The sequence below is a fragment of the Drosophila montana genome, unplaced genomic scaffold, assembly GCF_035044405.1.
Source record: "Drosophila montana isolate Dmon_TW-CO22-7 unplaced genomic scaffold, ASM3504440v1 contig_2127_1, whole genome shotgun sequence".
NCBI lineage: Eukaryota > Metazoa > Arthropoda > Insecta > Diptera > Drosophilidae > Drosophila > Drosophila montana.
This window is the reverse complement of record NW_026997035.1, coordinates 367194-383900: the sequence shown is the minus strand read 5'-3', so window position 1 is coordinate 383900 and position 16707 is coordinate 367194. Positions and strand designations below refer to the sequence as shown.

At 39.9% G+C, this 16707-nt stretch overlaps 1 protein-coding gene and 1 long non-coding RNA gene across 2 annotated transcripts in view; both read left to right on the top strand.

Moving 5' to 3' along the window:
• Window positions 1-16707, top strand: part of LOC135427167 (uncharacterized) — a 203575-nt gene that overhangs the window by 28515 nt on the left and 158353 nt on the right. The window lies entirely within an intron of this gene.
• On the top strand, window positions 4771-11667 carry Toll-7 (Toll-like receptor 7). Its single transcript, XM_064680503.1, has one exon. It carries the CDS (start codon window positions 5246-5248, stop codon window positions 9572-9574), a length of 4329 nt encoding a protein of 1442 aa, XP_064536573.1. The 5' UTR covers window positions 4771-5245; the 3' UTR covers window positions 9575-11667.

The following is a 16707-nucleotide window of genomic DNA, read 5'->3' as shown; positions in this document are numbered from 1 at the left end:
GTTGTCGTTGTTTCCCTCGTATTTCTCAACTAATATTTTTTCTAGCAGATATTTTTCTATAAATAAAAATATGTAACCCTTATGAAATAGTTCAAATCATATTTATATATTTGCCTAGCAGAACCGACCATGTAGATATTTGAAAACTAATTCTTTGAGATACTTGTGAGTATTCCTTAATATTCTATTTTGGATTACAAATTTATCCGTCTGTCTATCTGTGCTTTTGAAGATCTAAATTCTAAATTCTGAGATGCAGGCTTTATATCGGTTGACCGTTTTTCTTTAGTAAAATAATAACTGATATATAATTATTGTAAATTTATTTTAAATTTATGTAAAGCTTTTTTTATAAGCAGAATATACATAAGTAAATTCTATTTATATCATAATTTAGCTTAATTTCAATTTAAAAAAGTTTACAAAAATAGTCGGAAATAATATAATTTTATATAGTTATAATATTACTTGTTTTTGAAGCTAACATATGTATATATCTTATATCATAAATCATATATATCATATCATTTTGCCATTTTTTTGTCCCACTGTGCAGCGGCAGCTCCATTTAGTCTCATCCTGTGCTCCCCCCTCCCAGCCTATAAAAGCGCCTGTCAATTTCAGCTGCTGCTAAAATTTGTTTTTAGTTCAATTTTTGGTCAAAATTCGGTGTCCGGCCGTGAAACTGGCCGCATCTATCCGGGCCTAGCCTGTTCGGGCATATTTTATATCAGCTCTTTGGCTGCAGCTTTTGCTATTGCACAATATTTTGTTTGTGCTCTTTCCCTTGATGACAAATTCCCATTTTTTTTTGGTGGGCTAGGGCTGCGCCGTGGTTGATAATGGAACCGAAACAGATATAGTACATATATATGGCCGCTGTGCTCCATTGAATCGGAATCGCTTTGGGGCCTCGCAACGGCGCCTCTAATCGAAAAATTGCGCCACGTTTGTCGCACTTTTGGTAATTAAACTTGGCTGCGATGCATTTTATTGTCGGCTCTCTAATTAGAGAGAGACAGAGAGTTTGACAGAGGAAGGTAGAGGGGGAGGCAGCAAGCGTAAGAGAGTTTAGCATCAGTTGTTAAATTTATTACGTAATTTAATGCACATTTAAATATATTGCTAGCCCATAACACAGCCATAAAATATGATCTATAAATTGAAATATAATACCAGCAAAGCGCTGTCATATCAGAGAGCAGCAGCAACAGCAGAGCGACAGCTGATAACCCTCATCTCCGGCATAGAGTTGTCTTTGTACTTGTGACTTTCTTTGGCTAGAGATAATTCATGGTGGGCTATGACTTCTCAGACTCTGGCGTAGATAACAACAAAATACAACACACAATCCGGACAATTGTTGTCGTCTCTTGAGGTCGTTGTCGTTATATTATACATGCCAAAGATATGTTTATATGTGCATACGCTAAATGATATAAAGATGTAAATGGTAATTAAAACAAACTATTTTAGGGCTTAAAGTAAATTAACCATAACATAGATTCTCAAAAGAATATTATAAAATTAATCAAGTCAGGAGTTTTCATTAAAATATTGGCAAATATTATTCAACGCAAAAAATGTATCGTAGATTCTCTAAAATATTAAACTTATTTCTTATGAAATTAAAACATAGTCATTATAAAAGTGGATTTAATTTTCAAATAGTTAGGATAGATTAGAGATTAAAAGGCGTATTTGACAACAACTAAAGGGTTAAAGGTTTCCTTCAATCTCAAAAATATTTTAAAAAGGAGTATTCAAAAATTAATCAAAAAGAAATAGTCAATATAACAGTAGATTTATTTTTTTGCAAAGTTTGGATAGATTTTAATCTAGAAAGCCAGTTTGATAAAAGCCTCAAGAATTAGTCATTGAAGTTAAATAGAAAGGTTTAACTTGGGACTGTTAAAAAGTTGCGTTTTACACTTCTTATGTTTATAGAAAGATTTTAATAATATAAAAAACTAGGTATACCAAATAAAGAGGGGTTAATTTCAAAAAGTATCCAAAAGATATACGGAGAATTGCTGTCAAAATGAATCAATTTCTAATATAATATAAAATTTCAATGTAAAAGCCAAGTTTTGTATGAAATAGCATAAAGCATCAAAATCTGTTCAGTTTTGACTTGAAAATATTTTATTTGAACTTTTTACATTTTCCATTGAACTAAAACTTAATTGATCTTGTTTATTGATAACTGACAGCTAGGCTGACAATTTTTGTTGCTGTTGGTGATAACAAAAAAGTGTCCTGCGGGCTGATGCAGCAGCAACAAAAACAACAACAGATTCCAAATAGGGAACCCGGGCGGCTACTGTGGCCTGTGCCACACATGCCTAAATATGAGGTAGCATTTTGCGTTGTTGCTATTTTTACAGCCTCGCACTCACACGAACACACACATACACAGACAGGCACACACGTGAGGGAAAAATTAGTAAAATGGAAACAAGTTGAACAAGTTTCCGACACCTTAGCACCAGCCGAAAAAACAAAAACAAAAAAAGAGGAAACAATGCCAATGTGTTGGGACTTTGTCTTCGTCTGCGTTGTCGTGGAAACCTACTCAGAGCCAGAGCCAGATCTGGGCAAGAGCAGGAGAAGATGTGGCAGGGGGCGGCGGGGGACACTAACTTAGTTACCTTTACGCTCTTGGTAAAAAAGGTGCCTCCACCTTTGGCAATTCACTTTTCGGCTTTGGCCTTTTTGTAGATTTGTTGCCGATGACGACTGGCCAGGACCTGCGAATTGAGAATTGAGAATGGGTGGGTTGCCTCCGCAAGCATCTGTCGTTCATGTGTGGGCGCGCTGTGGCTGGCTCTGTGTCAGTTAATGAAAAAGTTGGCATGAATAATAAATGCATTAGACGAAAACTTGCTGCATACAAACAAAAGTTTACGCCCGTTGCATACATATGCGTGATATAAATAATAAATTTTCAAATGCCACGCACTGTGGCAAAGTCAAGCACAGCCTGCGCCTCATCTCGCCTAGCCTTTGTGAATGGCCTTGGCCTTAAAGCAAAACAAATACGAAAAGGAGAACAACTGACAGTCAAACAGCTTCCAACTGTAGATACTTCAGATACATATATAGCACCCAATTGCATTTCACGGCTTGTCTAAACAATGCCTGCACTAAATATAACTTCGCGCTCTCTCTTTTCTCTCTCTCTCTCTCACTTCACACACTTGAGCCGCCAGGCGAATTGCCTAATGTATCTTAAAGTGCGCGATCCTAACTGTATATGTATCTTTATCCTAGCAATGTGTTAAACATCTTTTAGCGTTGACAAAATTGCCTAGCAGACTGCCTGCCCCTGTTCCCTACCCCCGTTGCACGAACCGCCTTTGCATTGCAGCTGCAACAATTAGAAGTTGCCTCGCAATAGGAAACGTATCTGACGGATGCGCCTTCAAAGTTGTTGCTGCTGCTGCTGCTGATGGCAGCGCGTGTGAGCTAAGAGCAACAACAACAAGAACAAATGGAAATGCAGTTGAAAGCGGGAGAGAGGCAAAGATGGGTGATTGTTGACTGATGTTGAGCTAAAGAGCGCGGAGAGAGTGAGTAATGAAAAGAGAGAGAGAGAGATAGATAGGGAGAGTATGAAAGCGCAGCTTAAGATATTTATGCTTACCATTTTGGTAGTAAAGTAACAGGAATTTGATATTTACATAGATATGAATGCAAATTATAAAGTTTTTGATTTTTAGATTTTATATAGCATGCTTTTCAAACTATAATTATATTGAAAATTAATTGATACCAAATTTCTTCTAACAAATTTTTATAGAATATTCGGTAATTCTATTGTATATAAGCTTATAGAGACATAAAACCTTATCTAATTTATACTAAAATTGTGGGTTGTTTAGGCCATTGTTTGTTTATTTTCGATAGTAAAACGTGCAGCAGAAAAGTTTTATAATGTGTTGACTATTATTATTAAATATCTGTATTCTTCAATTTCTTCCCCTACGCATTTTATTATACAAAGCAAATCATAGTACTGTAAAACACATACCTATGTACGATAAGATTGCTTCCAAAAAAGTTTAGGTACGAGAAAAATAATTAAGTTCCCAGGTTGATTTTTTATATAAATGTTGTATTTGGCGACCTTAACATTTTATAATTGTTTGTTTGGCTGGCTAGAGGTCCGGGGTTTTTTTTTATTCGAGACCAAATGATTCTTTCATTTTAAGATGCGAAGCTTAGGTTAATTTTATTTCTATTCTATTTTATTCTATTATTTTTTTTTACTTTAATTTATTTTATTTCTGGAATCTTAACAATTTATTTATAGAAAAATATATATTGTATACAAAACACTCAAATATATCACCTAATATTTGCCTACCAAAAAATTGGCATAATTTTGTCTTAATTCTTATAAATCTTTTGCTTATTCATAACTTTGCTTTCAATTCATAAATCCCAAATAAAAAGTCACTCAAAAAGTGACTCAAAACACGCGCTCACATATTCTTGCTTCGTGGCTCTCTTTTTCGGCGGCACACTAGCGCCATTTGGCCATGCAGCGGCAAGAAATGTAACTAATGCCAGAGCGTAAGAGAGCGTGGGAGAGTGGCAACTTGCGAGAGCCGTTTATATCGTGTGCGTTGTCGTGTTCGTTCTTAAGCAAAAAACCCACCCGACGAGCACATGCGCCTCCTTCGTGCCTGTCGCTCTCTCTCGTTCTCTCACACACACGGGCTCGTTTGCACTCTCTGTATGTAACTGCACATTGTATCTTTGCAGTTGTTCGGATATTCCTATCATCGGTCTACGGCTAGTTGGTTAAGCGAACCAACAAACAGTTCGAGTGCGAGCGCCGTACGGTACGGACGTGTGGAGCACGCACAAAATTCAAATAAAAACACAATACAAGAGAAAAATAATCGCAAAGCGTTTCAAACGATGATGAAAATGAGAGTTGAAAAATTGTAAAATGAAAACATGAAATGAATATAAAATACAATGGTGAAGTGCATGAAATAAAGCAAATATTTAAAAATTCTTGTTCTTAAGTGCTGTGCGTAAAATTGAAAGGCTATCAAAAATTGAAAGGAAAAAAAACGTAACAAAAAAACCAATTTAAAAATGTCAATTTCAATTAAAAACTGAGCAGTGAAAACGCGAAAAACGTAACGTGAAAAATATCAAACGTAATACCTAGGCAACAGCCCCACAACCCCACCCCCTTAAAATTCCCAACCCAAATCCAAGCCAGAACATGGAGCTGCGGTTACTTCTGTTGCTGCTCCTCCTAAACGGCAGCTGCCTGTGCGCTCTGGCTCCCAAGGATTCGGCCAGCAGTGACAATAGCGCTGCCAGCCATGCGATGCTCGGTGGTGGCGCCGGCGCCGCCAGCGTTAGCCTCTCCAACGATTATAGCTCACTGCTGGCTGCCGCCATGCAGCCGGTGGCCTCGTCCCCGGCACCGGCACACAGCGGGCCAAGTAATCAATGCACCTGGACATATAACGGCACCAGCTCGGTCTACTGTGCGCTGCGTCTGATCGAGCGTCAGCCGGGCCTGGATTTGCAGGGTGCCGATGGCAGCAGCCAATTGACCATCAAATGCAGCGATTTGTATCTATTTGAGTCCCAGCTGCCGATGGCTGTTTTTGCCCGCCTGCAAACGCTGGACACACTGCGTCTGGAGTCATGCAAGCTGCTGCAGTTGCCCAACAATGCCTTCGAGGGCTTGAGCACACTGAAAGCCTTGAAGCTGAGCACACGCAATGCCGAATGGGGTCCGGCCAAGGCGCTGGAACTATACCCGGACTCGTTAAATGGACTGAAGCAGCTGACGGAGCTGGATTTGAGCGATAATAATTTGCGTGCCCTGCCCGCTGGCTTCCTGTGCCCCGTGGGCAATTTGCAGACGCTCAACATGACACGCAATCGCATACGCACCGCCGAACAGTTGGGCTTTGCAGACATGAATTGCGGCAGTGGGGGCACTGGCAGTGGCAGCGAGCTTCAGCTGCTCGATGCCAGTCACAATGAGCTGCGCTCCATTACGGAAAGTTGGGGCATCTCGCGGCTGCGTCGCCTCCAGCATTTGAATTTACAGCATAATAATATCTCGGAGCTATCGGGTGAGGCGCTAGCCGGTTTGGCCTCGCTGCGTATTGTGAATCTAAGCAACAACCATCTGGAAACGCTGCCGGAGGGCCTGTTTGCGGGCAGCAAAGAGCTGCGTGAGATACATTTGCAGAACAACGAACTGTATGAGCTGCCCAAAGGCCTGTTTCATCGTCTGGAGCAGCTGCTTGTGGTGGATCTGTCGGGCAATCAATTGACCTCCAATCATGTCGATAATACCACATTTGCCGGACTCATTCGTCTGATAGTGCTCAATCTGGCGCACAATGCGCTGACACGCATCGACTATCGCACTTTTAAGGAGTTGTATTTTCTGCAAATACTCAATTTGCGTAATAATTCCATTGGCCATATCGAGGATAATGCCTTCTTGCCGCTCTATAATCTGCACACGCTCAATCTCGCCGAGAATCGCCTGCACACGCTCGATGACAAGCTCTTCAATGGCCTCTATGTGCTCTCCAAGCTGACTCTTAATAATAATCTTATTAGCGTGGTGGAGCCAGCTGTCTTTAAGAATTGTTCGGATCTCAAGGAACTCGATCTTAGCTCCAATCAGCTGAATGAGGTGCCGCGCGCTCTACAGGATTTGGCCATGCTGCGCACCTTGGATCTGGGCGAGAATCAAATACGCACCTTTGATAATCAAAGCTTCAAGAATTTGCATCAATTGACCGGTCTGCGTCTGATCGATAATCAAATAGGGAACATAACTGTGGGCATGTTTGCGGATTTGCCACGTTTGAGCGTCTTAAATCTGGCCAAGAATCGCATACAGAGCATCGAGCGCGGCGCGTTTGATAAAAACTATGAACTGGAGGCGATTCGCTTGGATCGTAATTTTCTGTCCGATATAAATGGCGTGTTTGCCACATTGGTCTCGCTGCTCTGGCTGAATCTCTCCGAGAATCACTTGGTCTGGTTTGATTATGCATTTATACCCTCCAATCTCAAATGGCTGGATATACACGGCAATTATATCGAAGCATTGGGCAACTACTACAAGCTGCAGGAGGAGATACGCGTCAAGACCCTCGATGCCAGTCACAATCGCATTACGGAAATTGGCCCAATGTCCATACCCAATACCATTGAGCTGCTCTTCATAAATAACAATCTAATTGGCAATGTTTTACCCAATGCCTTTGTCGACAAATCGAATTTGGCACGCGTCGATCTCTATGCGAATCAGCTGAGCAAGTTGCAGCTGCAACAATTGCGTATCGCTCCGGTGCTGGCGCCCAAGCCCCTGCCGGAGTTCTATTTGGGCGGCAATCCCTTCGAGTGCGACTGCACCATGGACTGGCTGCAGCGCATTAATAATCTGACCACCCGGCAGCATCCGCGTGTCATGGATATGCCAAATATTGAGTGCGTCATGCCGCATGCTCGCGGTGCTGCAGTGCGTCCGCTTAGTGCGTTGCGTCCACAGGACTTTCTCTGCCGCTACGAGTCGCATTGTTTTGCGCTGTGCCATTGCTGTGACTTTGATGCCTGCGACTGCGAGATGACCTGCCCGCACAATTGCACCTGCTATCACGATCAGATTTGGTCCACCAATGTGGTCGATTGCGGCAATCAGTTGACCATGGAGCTGCCGCGTCGTGTGCCCATGGACTCGAGCATTGTCTACTTGGATGGCAACAATTTCCCGGTGCTCAAGAATCACGCCTTCATTGGACGCAAAAATCTGAAGGCTTTGTATGTGAATGGCAGCCAGGTGGCAGCCATACAGAATCGCACTTTCGCCAGTCTGGCCACACTGCAGCTGCTGCAGCTATCCGATAATCGGCTGCAGACGCTGCATGGTTATGAATTTGAGCAATTGTCCGCCCTGAGGGAGCTCTACTTGCATAATAATCAACTGGCCAACATTGAGAATGGCACGCTGGCGCCGTTGGTCTCCTTGGAGCTGCTGCGTCTCGACGGCAATCGTCTGGTCACACTGCCCATCTGGCAGCTGCATGCAGCACACTTTGGTCAGCGACTGCGCGCCATATCGCTGGGCCGTAATCAATGGAGCTGCCGCTGCCAGTTCCTGCAGGCTCTCACCTCCTATGTGGCAGACAACGCGCTGATTGTCCAGGATGCACAGGATATCTACTGCATGGCGGCGCCGAATACGGCAGCTGCAGCCTATGCGGACAGCAGCTCGACGGGCGCTGCCACACAGAAACGGGAATTGGATTTCAATTCAACTGGTGCGGCCTGCACCGACTACTATTCGGGTGGCTCCATGCTGCAGCATGGCATACCCGAGTCCTATATACCGCTGCTGGCAGCCGCCTTGGCGCTCATCTTTCTGCTGGTCGTCATCATCATCGTGTTCGTCTTCCGGGAATCCTTGAGAATTTGGCTTTTTGCACATTACGGGGTGCGCGTGTTCGGGCCACGCTGCGAGGAGTCCGAGAAACTCTACGATGCCCTGTTGCTGCACTCCGCCAAGGATTCGGAGTTTGTGTGCCAGCATCTGGCCAGTGAACTGGAAACGGGTCGTCCGGCGTTGCGCGTCTGTTTGCAGCATCGGGATTTGGCACATGATGCCACACACTATCAGCTGCTGGAGGCGAGTCGTGTGTCTCGGCGTGTTGTCATCCTCTTAACACGCAATTTCCTGCAAACTGAATGGTCACGCTGTGAGCTGCGCCGATCCCTGCACGACGCACTGAGGGGCCGGCCACAGAAGCTGGTCATCATCGAGGAGCCCGAGGTGGCCTTTGAGGCGGAGAGCGACATTGAGCTGTTGCCATATTTGAAGACCTCGGCGGTGCATCGCATCCGGCGCACCGATCGTCATTTCTGGGAGAAGCTGCGCTATGCCCTGCCCGTCGACTATCCCACCTATAGGGGCAACAACTATACGCTGGACCACAATCACGAGCGCATCAAGCAGCCGGCCAGTCCGGGTTTGCTCTATCGCCAGGCACCGCCGCCTGCCTACTGTGGACCGGCGGAGGCGGCGGCCGCTGTGGCCGCTGCTGCTGCCGTAGCTGAGCAAAACTATTCCACGGCTACGACGGCCACGCCCAGTCCCAGACCGCAGCGACGCGGCGAACGTGAAGGTGTGGGCGTGGCTGTTGGCGTGGGCGCCAATCCAGGTGGACCGCATCATTTGCATGCACAATATTATCAACACCATGGCATGCGCCCGCCCTCGGAGCACATCTACTCCAGCATCGACTCGGACTACTCCACGCTGGACAACGAGCAGCACATGCTGATGATGCCAGCAGCCGGAGCAGCAGCTCCGCTCGAGGCGCAGCAGCGCGCACAGACCTGGCGACCACAGCCCAAGCAGCAGCTGCAGACGGCACATGCGGGCACTCTGGGTCCCAGCACAGCGGTCAAGTCCAATCCTCAACAGCAGCAGCAGCAGCAACAACAACAGCAGCAACAACAACAGGCGAGTGGTCAACAGCAGGGCCCACATGTGCAGGCGTATTTGGTATGAAGAGCGAGAGAGAGAGCGGGAGGTAGAGCAGGAGACGTATTAAGTGAAAGAGAAGCAGATATTTATGTTGGAGGATGCCTGTCCAGCAGTTGGACAGAGTGACAGTGATTTCTATAGGGACTGGTTCCTGGTGCATCATTTTAATTACTAAAATATGTGCGAGCTAAAATTAAGAGAAAGAGCGAGAGACAGCAGCAAAGGGTGCATTAGAGAAGGAGACAGAGAAGGAGAGAGTGGGAGTGGGAGTGGGAGAAAGAGAGAGCGAGTGCGAGGCAGCTAAAATAAATTATAAATTCTGTCTAGAGTCCAAAATTGCAGTTATACAAAACCCAAAGAAAAACCTAACATGGCGCACACACTAAAAACGAACACCCCCCGCATCCAGCCCCTGCTGTATCCCCCCTCTTCAACCCCATTCAGGAAGTGCGCGCAGCGTAACAAATATTTTGTTTACCCAGTGTAAAGTCATTTTAGTGCACTGTACAAACATAAATCCAAGTACATTAAACACATAGACACACACACACGAGCACGACCAAAAGATACAGATACAAACTAAAAGATACAAAGATACAAATACAGTTGCACTTGCATTTGTTTGTATTCTGTTTGCTGTGTTATGTGTGTTGTGTTTATGTAGCAAGTCGCATGTGTTGCATGAATTGTGCTTTGGGGCAGGGAGTAGTCAGAATGGGTAAGGGAGATGGGGGCGTGGCAATGTCAAGTTGTTGTTGTGTGAGCTAAAATGAAGTTTCTACAAAGTTCAGCTGCAGTTGCAGAAAACTTTTGCCAAACGGCATTTTCATTCATTCATTTTCCCTTTAGAGCTGCAAAATGCGTTTAGTGCATTTGCCAGCTAACTTTTTAATATGCTTTTAATCAGTTCGACCAAGCAACAAGCTTAAGATTTATAAACTGCACACAGATTTTGTATCTCAAATGTCCGTCTATATAAACACACTTTGACAATTGACAAGGTGTGTCTAAATAATGCTAGCCAAAGTTTATTTAATTTATATAATGACAAATCTTTTAAATTTGGCAGTTTTATTTCTTAGAAATCTGCTATTCATTTATTAATTACCTCTGGAAATCTCTAAATCTATTTAAAGCAAGAATTGAGAAACTTTGTAATAGTTTTGGATATTTTCAATGTTTTTTTTCCTATTTCACAATCTGCAAAGTTTTCTGTCTTATCAAAACCTTAGAAACTTCTGCCCAATTTATTAAAATAATTTTATAAAATTGCTGCCAAAAGAACTTTTATTTAACTATATCTTTACAACTTAAAAAAAAAACTGCCACCTATTCATTGCTCTGCTCTCCAACCTGTGCTCCCCCTTAAAGCGCAAATCCTTGTATATGTATATAAAGAAAAACTCGCCTATAATAGTTACATAGATATGCCTAAATATAAGAAAATGCCACTGCAAATACGTAGTCTCCTACAATTAATTCAGTACACACATACATCTACACTTACACACACGTGCAGAGAACTTGAACTTGTGTAAAAAAAAGAAAAGCATTCAACAATTAGCTAGCAAACGTAAAAAACTCTAAATAATATAACAAGCTATGCAGTAAAGCTCATTTTAAACACTTACGCTTACCAAAATATTGTAATAATAATAATAATATCGATAACAAATAATAATAGAAGTTTCATAAATGGGTTAAAACTACATGGCGTATACACAATATAAATACATGCATACAAAAATACTAAATATATATATATATATGTGACTGTAAAAACAAAAGAAAATACTAACTGATATTATAAAAAACAACCTATATGAGATAAACTTTATATATATATATATGTATACATGTATCCATATATATGGTATATACACAAGAGTAAATGTTTAAAAACTGCCTATAGCAAGTACGAAAGATACCAACACTTAAGAGCATTTATTTCAAAGCAACAAAGTAAACAAAACAACAACAAAAATTATGAAAATTAAGAAAATTATGTATATGTATATGTCATATTTTGGATCATAAACTCGCCTACTCGTCATACAGTTTTAGCAAAACAGTTTCAAACTAAGCAGCATATAAATAAATACAAATAAAACAAAAAAGCGAAGCAAATTAGAAAGAGTTAGCAGAAGTTAGTTAGCTAGAGACAGAGAGAGAGAGAGAAGCAGTGAGAGTTGTGGAGAGAAGCAAACACTTGTACCAGTATGAAAGCCCAAAACTGTTATTTATTTTTTATTTTGTAATATATAATATACCTTCAAAAACAATGCTAAGTTCTAAGTTATAATTTAATGCCACTCTTATATATATATATAATGTACTCTATGAATAATTCGAATTCTTGTGAATAACTATTTATATATTGATATATATATATATATATTATATATATATATATATAACTATTATATACATCTATGTACGACAAAACAAAGATATTTTTCTGTTTCGCAAGCGAACAAATGCAAAATGAAAAATGAAATGAAAAACCTTTTTTTAAAAACTAACAAAATTTGTCTGTTTTATATGTTGAGAATTTGGGCTGGGACTGCGAGTTTGCAACTGTCTGTTTTTTTTAGGTATAAAATCTTACTAAAATATGTATTTTCAGTTACATGAATAAGCAAAGGTAAATACTAAATGATGTTGATTTTTTTTGCAGCTTATTACAAAATTATTTATAAAAATAATTTTTTCTATAGTTAGAAAGAAACTCAAGAAAAAACTTTTCTTGTTAACTGTATGTTGATAAAATATTAAAAAAGTTGCAGAACTTAGTTATCTATCTTGCTGATAATAATGATGTTAGGGTAGACTGCTTAGTTTATTATTCGTTTGTAGAGGGTATTCTAATTTTATCATAATGTGTGTAACGCATAACGCATAGAAGACATCTCGGGCTTCATAAAGTATATATATTCAAGATCTGCATTAACAGACGAGTTGATATAGTTGGTCAGTTTCTATGCGAACCAGTCTCTCAGTCTTAAGGCTACTGTACAAGGCAGTACAAGTGTCGGAACCGGCTGGATCGAACCACTATATCATATAGCTGCTACAGGAACAACTGGTCGAAAAGCAGGTTCTTGTATGGTAACATTTTTTGCTTATCAAGATATCTTGACCAAACTTGGTAATCATTGGTTCCACAACGATCCTCGTATATATGTAAAATCTTATCAACATCGGGCCTCTATATCATACAGCTGCCATGGAACAACAGGAACAACAGGTCGAAAAGTAGCTTATTTTATGGTAAAGATATTTTCATCAAACTGAGCATTTACGAGCTTCACAATTGGCACACATCTGCAAAAGGCAAATATCTACGAGGGTATTAAATCTACAGCGTGACAAAGATAGATTTTGTCTAAAAATTGAAAACAGCATTAAATTTAATTACAAAATTGTTGAGCCAGATTTTCTATACAAGCAGAGCTCATTTTGTAAATGCAAAAACTTTAAACTAAATTTTTTATTATTTTGCTCTGCTGCTGATAATGTTGCGGCAGGTTTTTAATATGTAAAAAGCCTTTTATAATAAAACCAAAACCATGCCGCGTTTTTGATAATGAGCAAAGAGTTTGTTCCATCAGGGGCTGCCAATGCGCTTGGTGCTTTACAATTTCAGGCAGGTTTTTTAGTTAGTTGTTTTTTATTTGTATATATTTTTTTGCTAATTTAATTCATCATGCACATGAGTTGCTGTTTTGTAATCCTCACGCAGTGCGGCAACTCTGTCGGTTGGAGCGGTGCTTGCGGGGAGGGAGATGCTGCACGCAGTCGGCGGCCTGTCAAAGTCAACTGAGCAAACGTAACTCAGATACACGCCGCGCACCAAAGTGATAAATCATTTTTTGTTTTCTCCCTCACTCTTTATATAGTAAATATCTGTGTATATATAAAATATATGAAACCAAAATACAAATGCGCCTCGCATTGCAGACATATTCCATGCCTCCAGCTCCCCTTTACCCTATACCCTTTACCCTATACTCCTCATAGTTCTACAGTGGTTGGTGCTTTCGGTATGGTCTGCTCTGTCTGGTTGTCAGTTGAGTTTTGCGGAGTGTTTGTCTGCCTAAATGACGGCATGTCTGTGCATCAAATTGAAGGGTAGCAAACACACATACAAACACACACGCGCACACACACGCACACATTCATAGACATTCTCATAGTCGCTTAGGCACATTCTCTATGACGGTTTTTTGGCATTTATGCCAAGCTCAGCTTCTCGAGTGCTACCAAAGTGCGTTATGCGGCCAAAAAGAGCTGAGTAAGTAAGCAGTAGGCGCTACATTTGATGCCCACAAGTGGCGGCAGAGTTGGTAACAGTAACACAGAACGCGTTAAAAAGAAAAAGATACTTGAAAAAAGACACCGACTTTGTCTTTGCCAAGCATTGAACGACCCTAGAGTGGCTTGTGGTAAGGTTTAGGTCTGTCGAAGTGGTTTATAATATGAATTGTGTTTAGAACTGTCTGTGGAAAAGGTCATAGAAGGTCACGTACTAGTAGGCAAAGGTAAGGATTAGGTGTAATAACCTAAAATTTGTGTTTCAAACTTAAACGTTGTCCATTTTTCCATTCCTTATAATTTCACAAAATAAATTTTCAATTTTTAAATATATAAAGATCAACAACAAGAAGTTAAATTACAATATTAATTAATTGTCTGTCTAAAAAGTTTTATTTTCTTATCATTTATAGAGTAACTTTCCACACGTTACCTAAGAATAATAATAATAATAGTAATTTTCTAAGCACACATTCACTTTATTTACATCTTTGTTTTTACTCAAATAATTAAAATGATAATACAACGAAGTAAAACTAAAATTGGTAAGTCAATTTAGCTACACACACTTAGAATATACAAAACTATTGTGTGTGTAATTAAAGTTAATTCAGAAAATTTCATTACCTAAGTGATTAATTTTTATTTCATCTCCCCATTCTATACTCGTGTTGCCCACATTCTCTTTATTTTAGTTCGAATCGAGTCCAAAAAGTAGCTAAATTTTTGCACAACAAACAGTTGCACTCGATTTCGTTGAACATGGCAAATGGAAAAACGATTTTAAAAATAAAAGAGGGGAACATGCCATTCGTTTGTTATTCGTCTGTGCCCCCTGGCCCCCTGGCCCACGGTCCCCCTCCCCCATCCCACCGCCCTTCTCCACTGCGCTGCCTGATGGTAGGGCAAAAGTTTTTTAATTTGCTTTCATTGAGGTTTGTCGTTGGCTGTTTGCGTCAAAAGAGCTGTGCCACACTCTACAACAACTTGCAACTAATAGAATTACACACAAAACCTACAAAGAAACAGCACACACATGAGGTACACAGAAACGCACACACACACACACACACACATCAGACCTGAAACCCTCCACTGAACGTAACTATAAATGCGTATCTAGATACAAATGGTAACAGACATGAGTTGCTACTGTGCCCGGGCAAAAGCCGGCACTTGGATGGGAAGCAGCAGCAGGAAGTGTAGCGTAGAGAGTTTCGGAATGTTTTTTTCCTTTCTGTAAATTTCATTTAAGAATTTTCTTAATTGTTTGCAGATACGCATCTGCTGCCGTTGAGCTATATTTTACTGGGGCACACAAAATCAATAGCTGCCGAATTAGTTGCTCGCACTTTAAATCAATGTAGGCAGGCAACAGCAGTAAGGAATATCGTACAAGATATATATTTGGCGTATTACTTACTAGGCAACTGATCAAAATTCAATACATGTTGCAAATATCGAATTTCCATCAAAACAGAAACAAAAACACACATAAAAAACATTCCGAGGGTTGCAGGAAAAAACAGAGAAAAGCAAAAAAATATATATGTATATATTTCTCATATGGGTAGCTGCTGCTGAAAAAGTAGCTCGGCCTTTTCGGTTCGCCTGCTTATTATGATAATAAATTTTTATGCTGTAACAAATAAAGCTGAGTACAGAAAGGAGCACAAAAAGCAAAAATAAAAAAAATTAAATAAGAAAATGTATCTGAGACGCCCACACAGAGCGCAAAGTGAATTAAATTGAATTGAAAACTGTTGCAAAAAAAATACAGAAAAAAGAATAATAATAATAATAAAAAGGTCAAGGGCGAGCGCGGGCGCGCTACAAATTTAAACGCTCCGACCGGACCCTGTCAGCACTTGCAATCAAATTATTTAAATGTAATAAAAAAGGTTGCTCAAAATATTTGCTTTGACACCAAAAAAATAAGTAAAAGGCATTTCGGGTGTCAAATGTGTGCACAAAATGTGGGCCAGTCATTGCCCAAACATTTTGCATAAAGATTTACTTCAAACTGACTTTTCATACACACACACATGTATATGTATATATATATATATATATATATATATATATATATATATATATACACAAATTGTTGCTGCTGGGCATTTTTTATGTATTTTTTCTTACATAGTAAAATGAGCTTTTTGTCACGTTCCGCGCGTAGAAATAGGCAAATAAATCTGTATAATAAACGCTTCAGTCTCCTGGTAAATGTGTACAGCTCCATATATGCGGCTTTATTCATGGATATATATATCTATACATGTATATATGTATATATATATATATATATGTATCTGGCATATTCTATTAGCACATAAACAACAGCACAAAAGGTGAGTAGTTCAGTGTAACACTGCGCAAATCAGAGTCTGTCTTTCCGTCTGTATGTCTCTGTATCTGACTGTCTCTGCCTTCCATCTCTTGACATTGTCTATTTTGGAATGAAATTCGCGCGTGGGCTTGTGCACTCAATAAATTTCCTTCTATTATTATTGATAAGTCAACTTTAATTAGTTTAACCTTTCTGTAGCGCTTAAAAATAACTGAAGTATGACAATTAGTGTAATATATCAACTGTCTGGTTTATTCGCGATAAATTTCAACTGAAATGGAAAACTAAATAAAATATTGGTAAAAAATATATATACAAAATTTAAATGCCATTGAAATAAATATAAAAATATATGAAAATAAAATAAAATCAAATATTCAAATTTGATTGACAATAAAATAATTATTATTTAAAAAATAATTAAAATTAAATATGAAAAATTTAAATGTCAACAAAGTAAATAAAAAAATATATAAAAATAAATCAAAATGAA

Coding starts and splice junctions, on each gene's coding strand:
- Toll-7 (XM_064680503.1), top strand. CDS start 5,246: ATGGAGCTGCGGTTACTTCTGTTGCTGCTCCTCCTAAACGGCAGCTGC.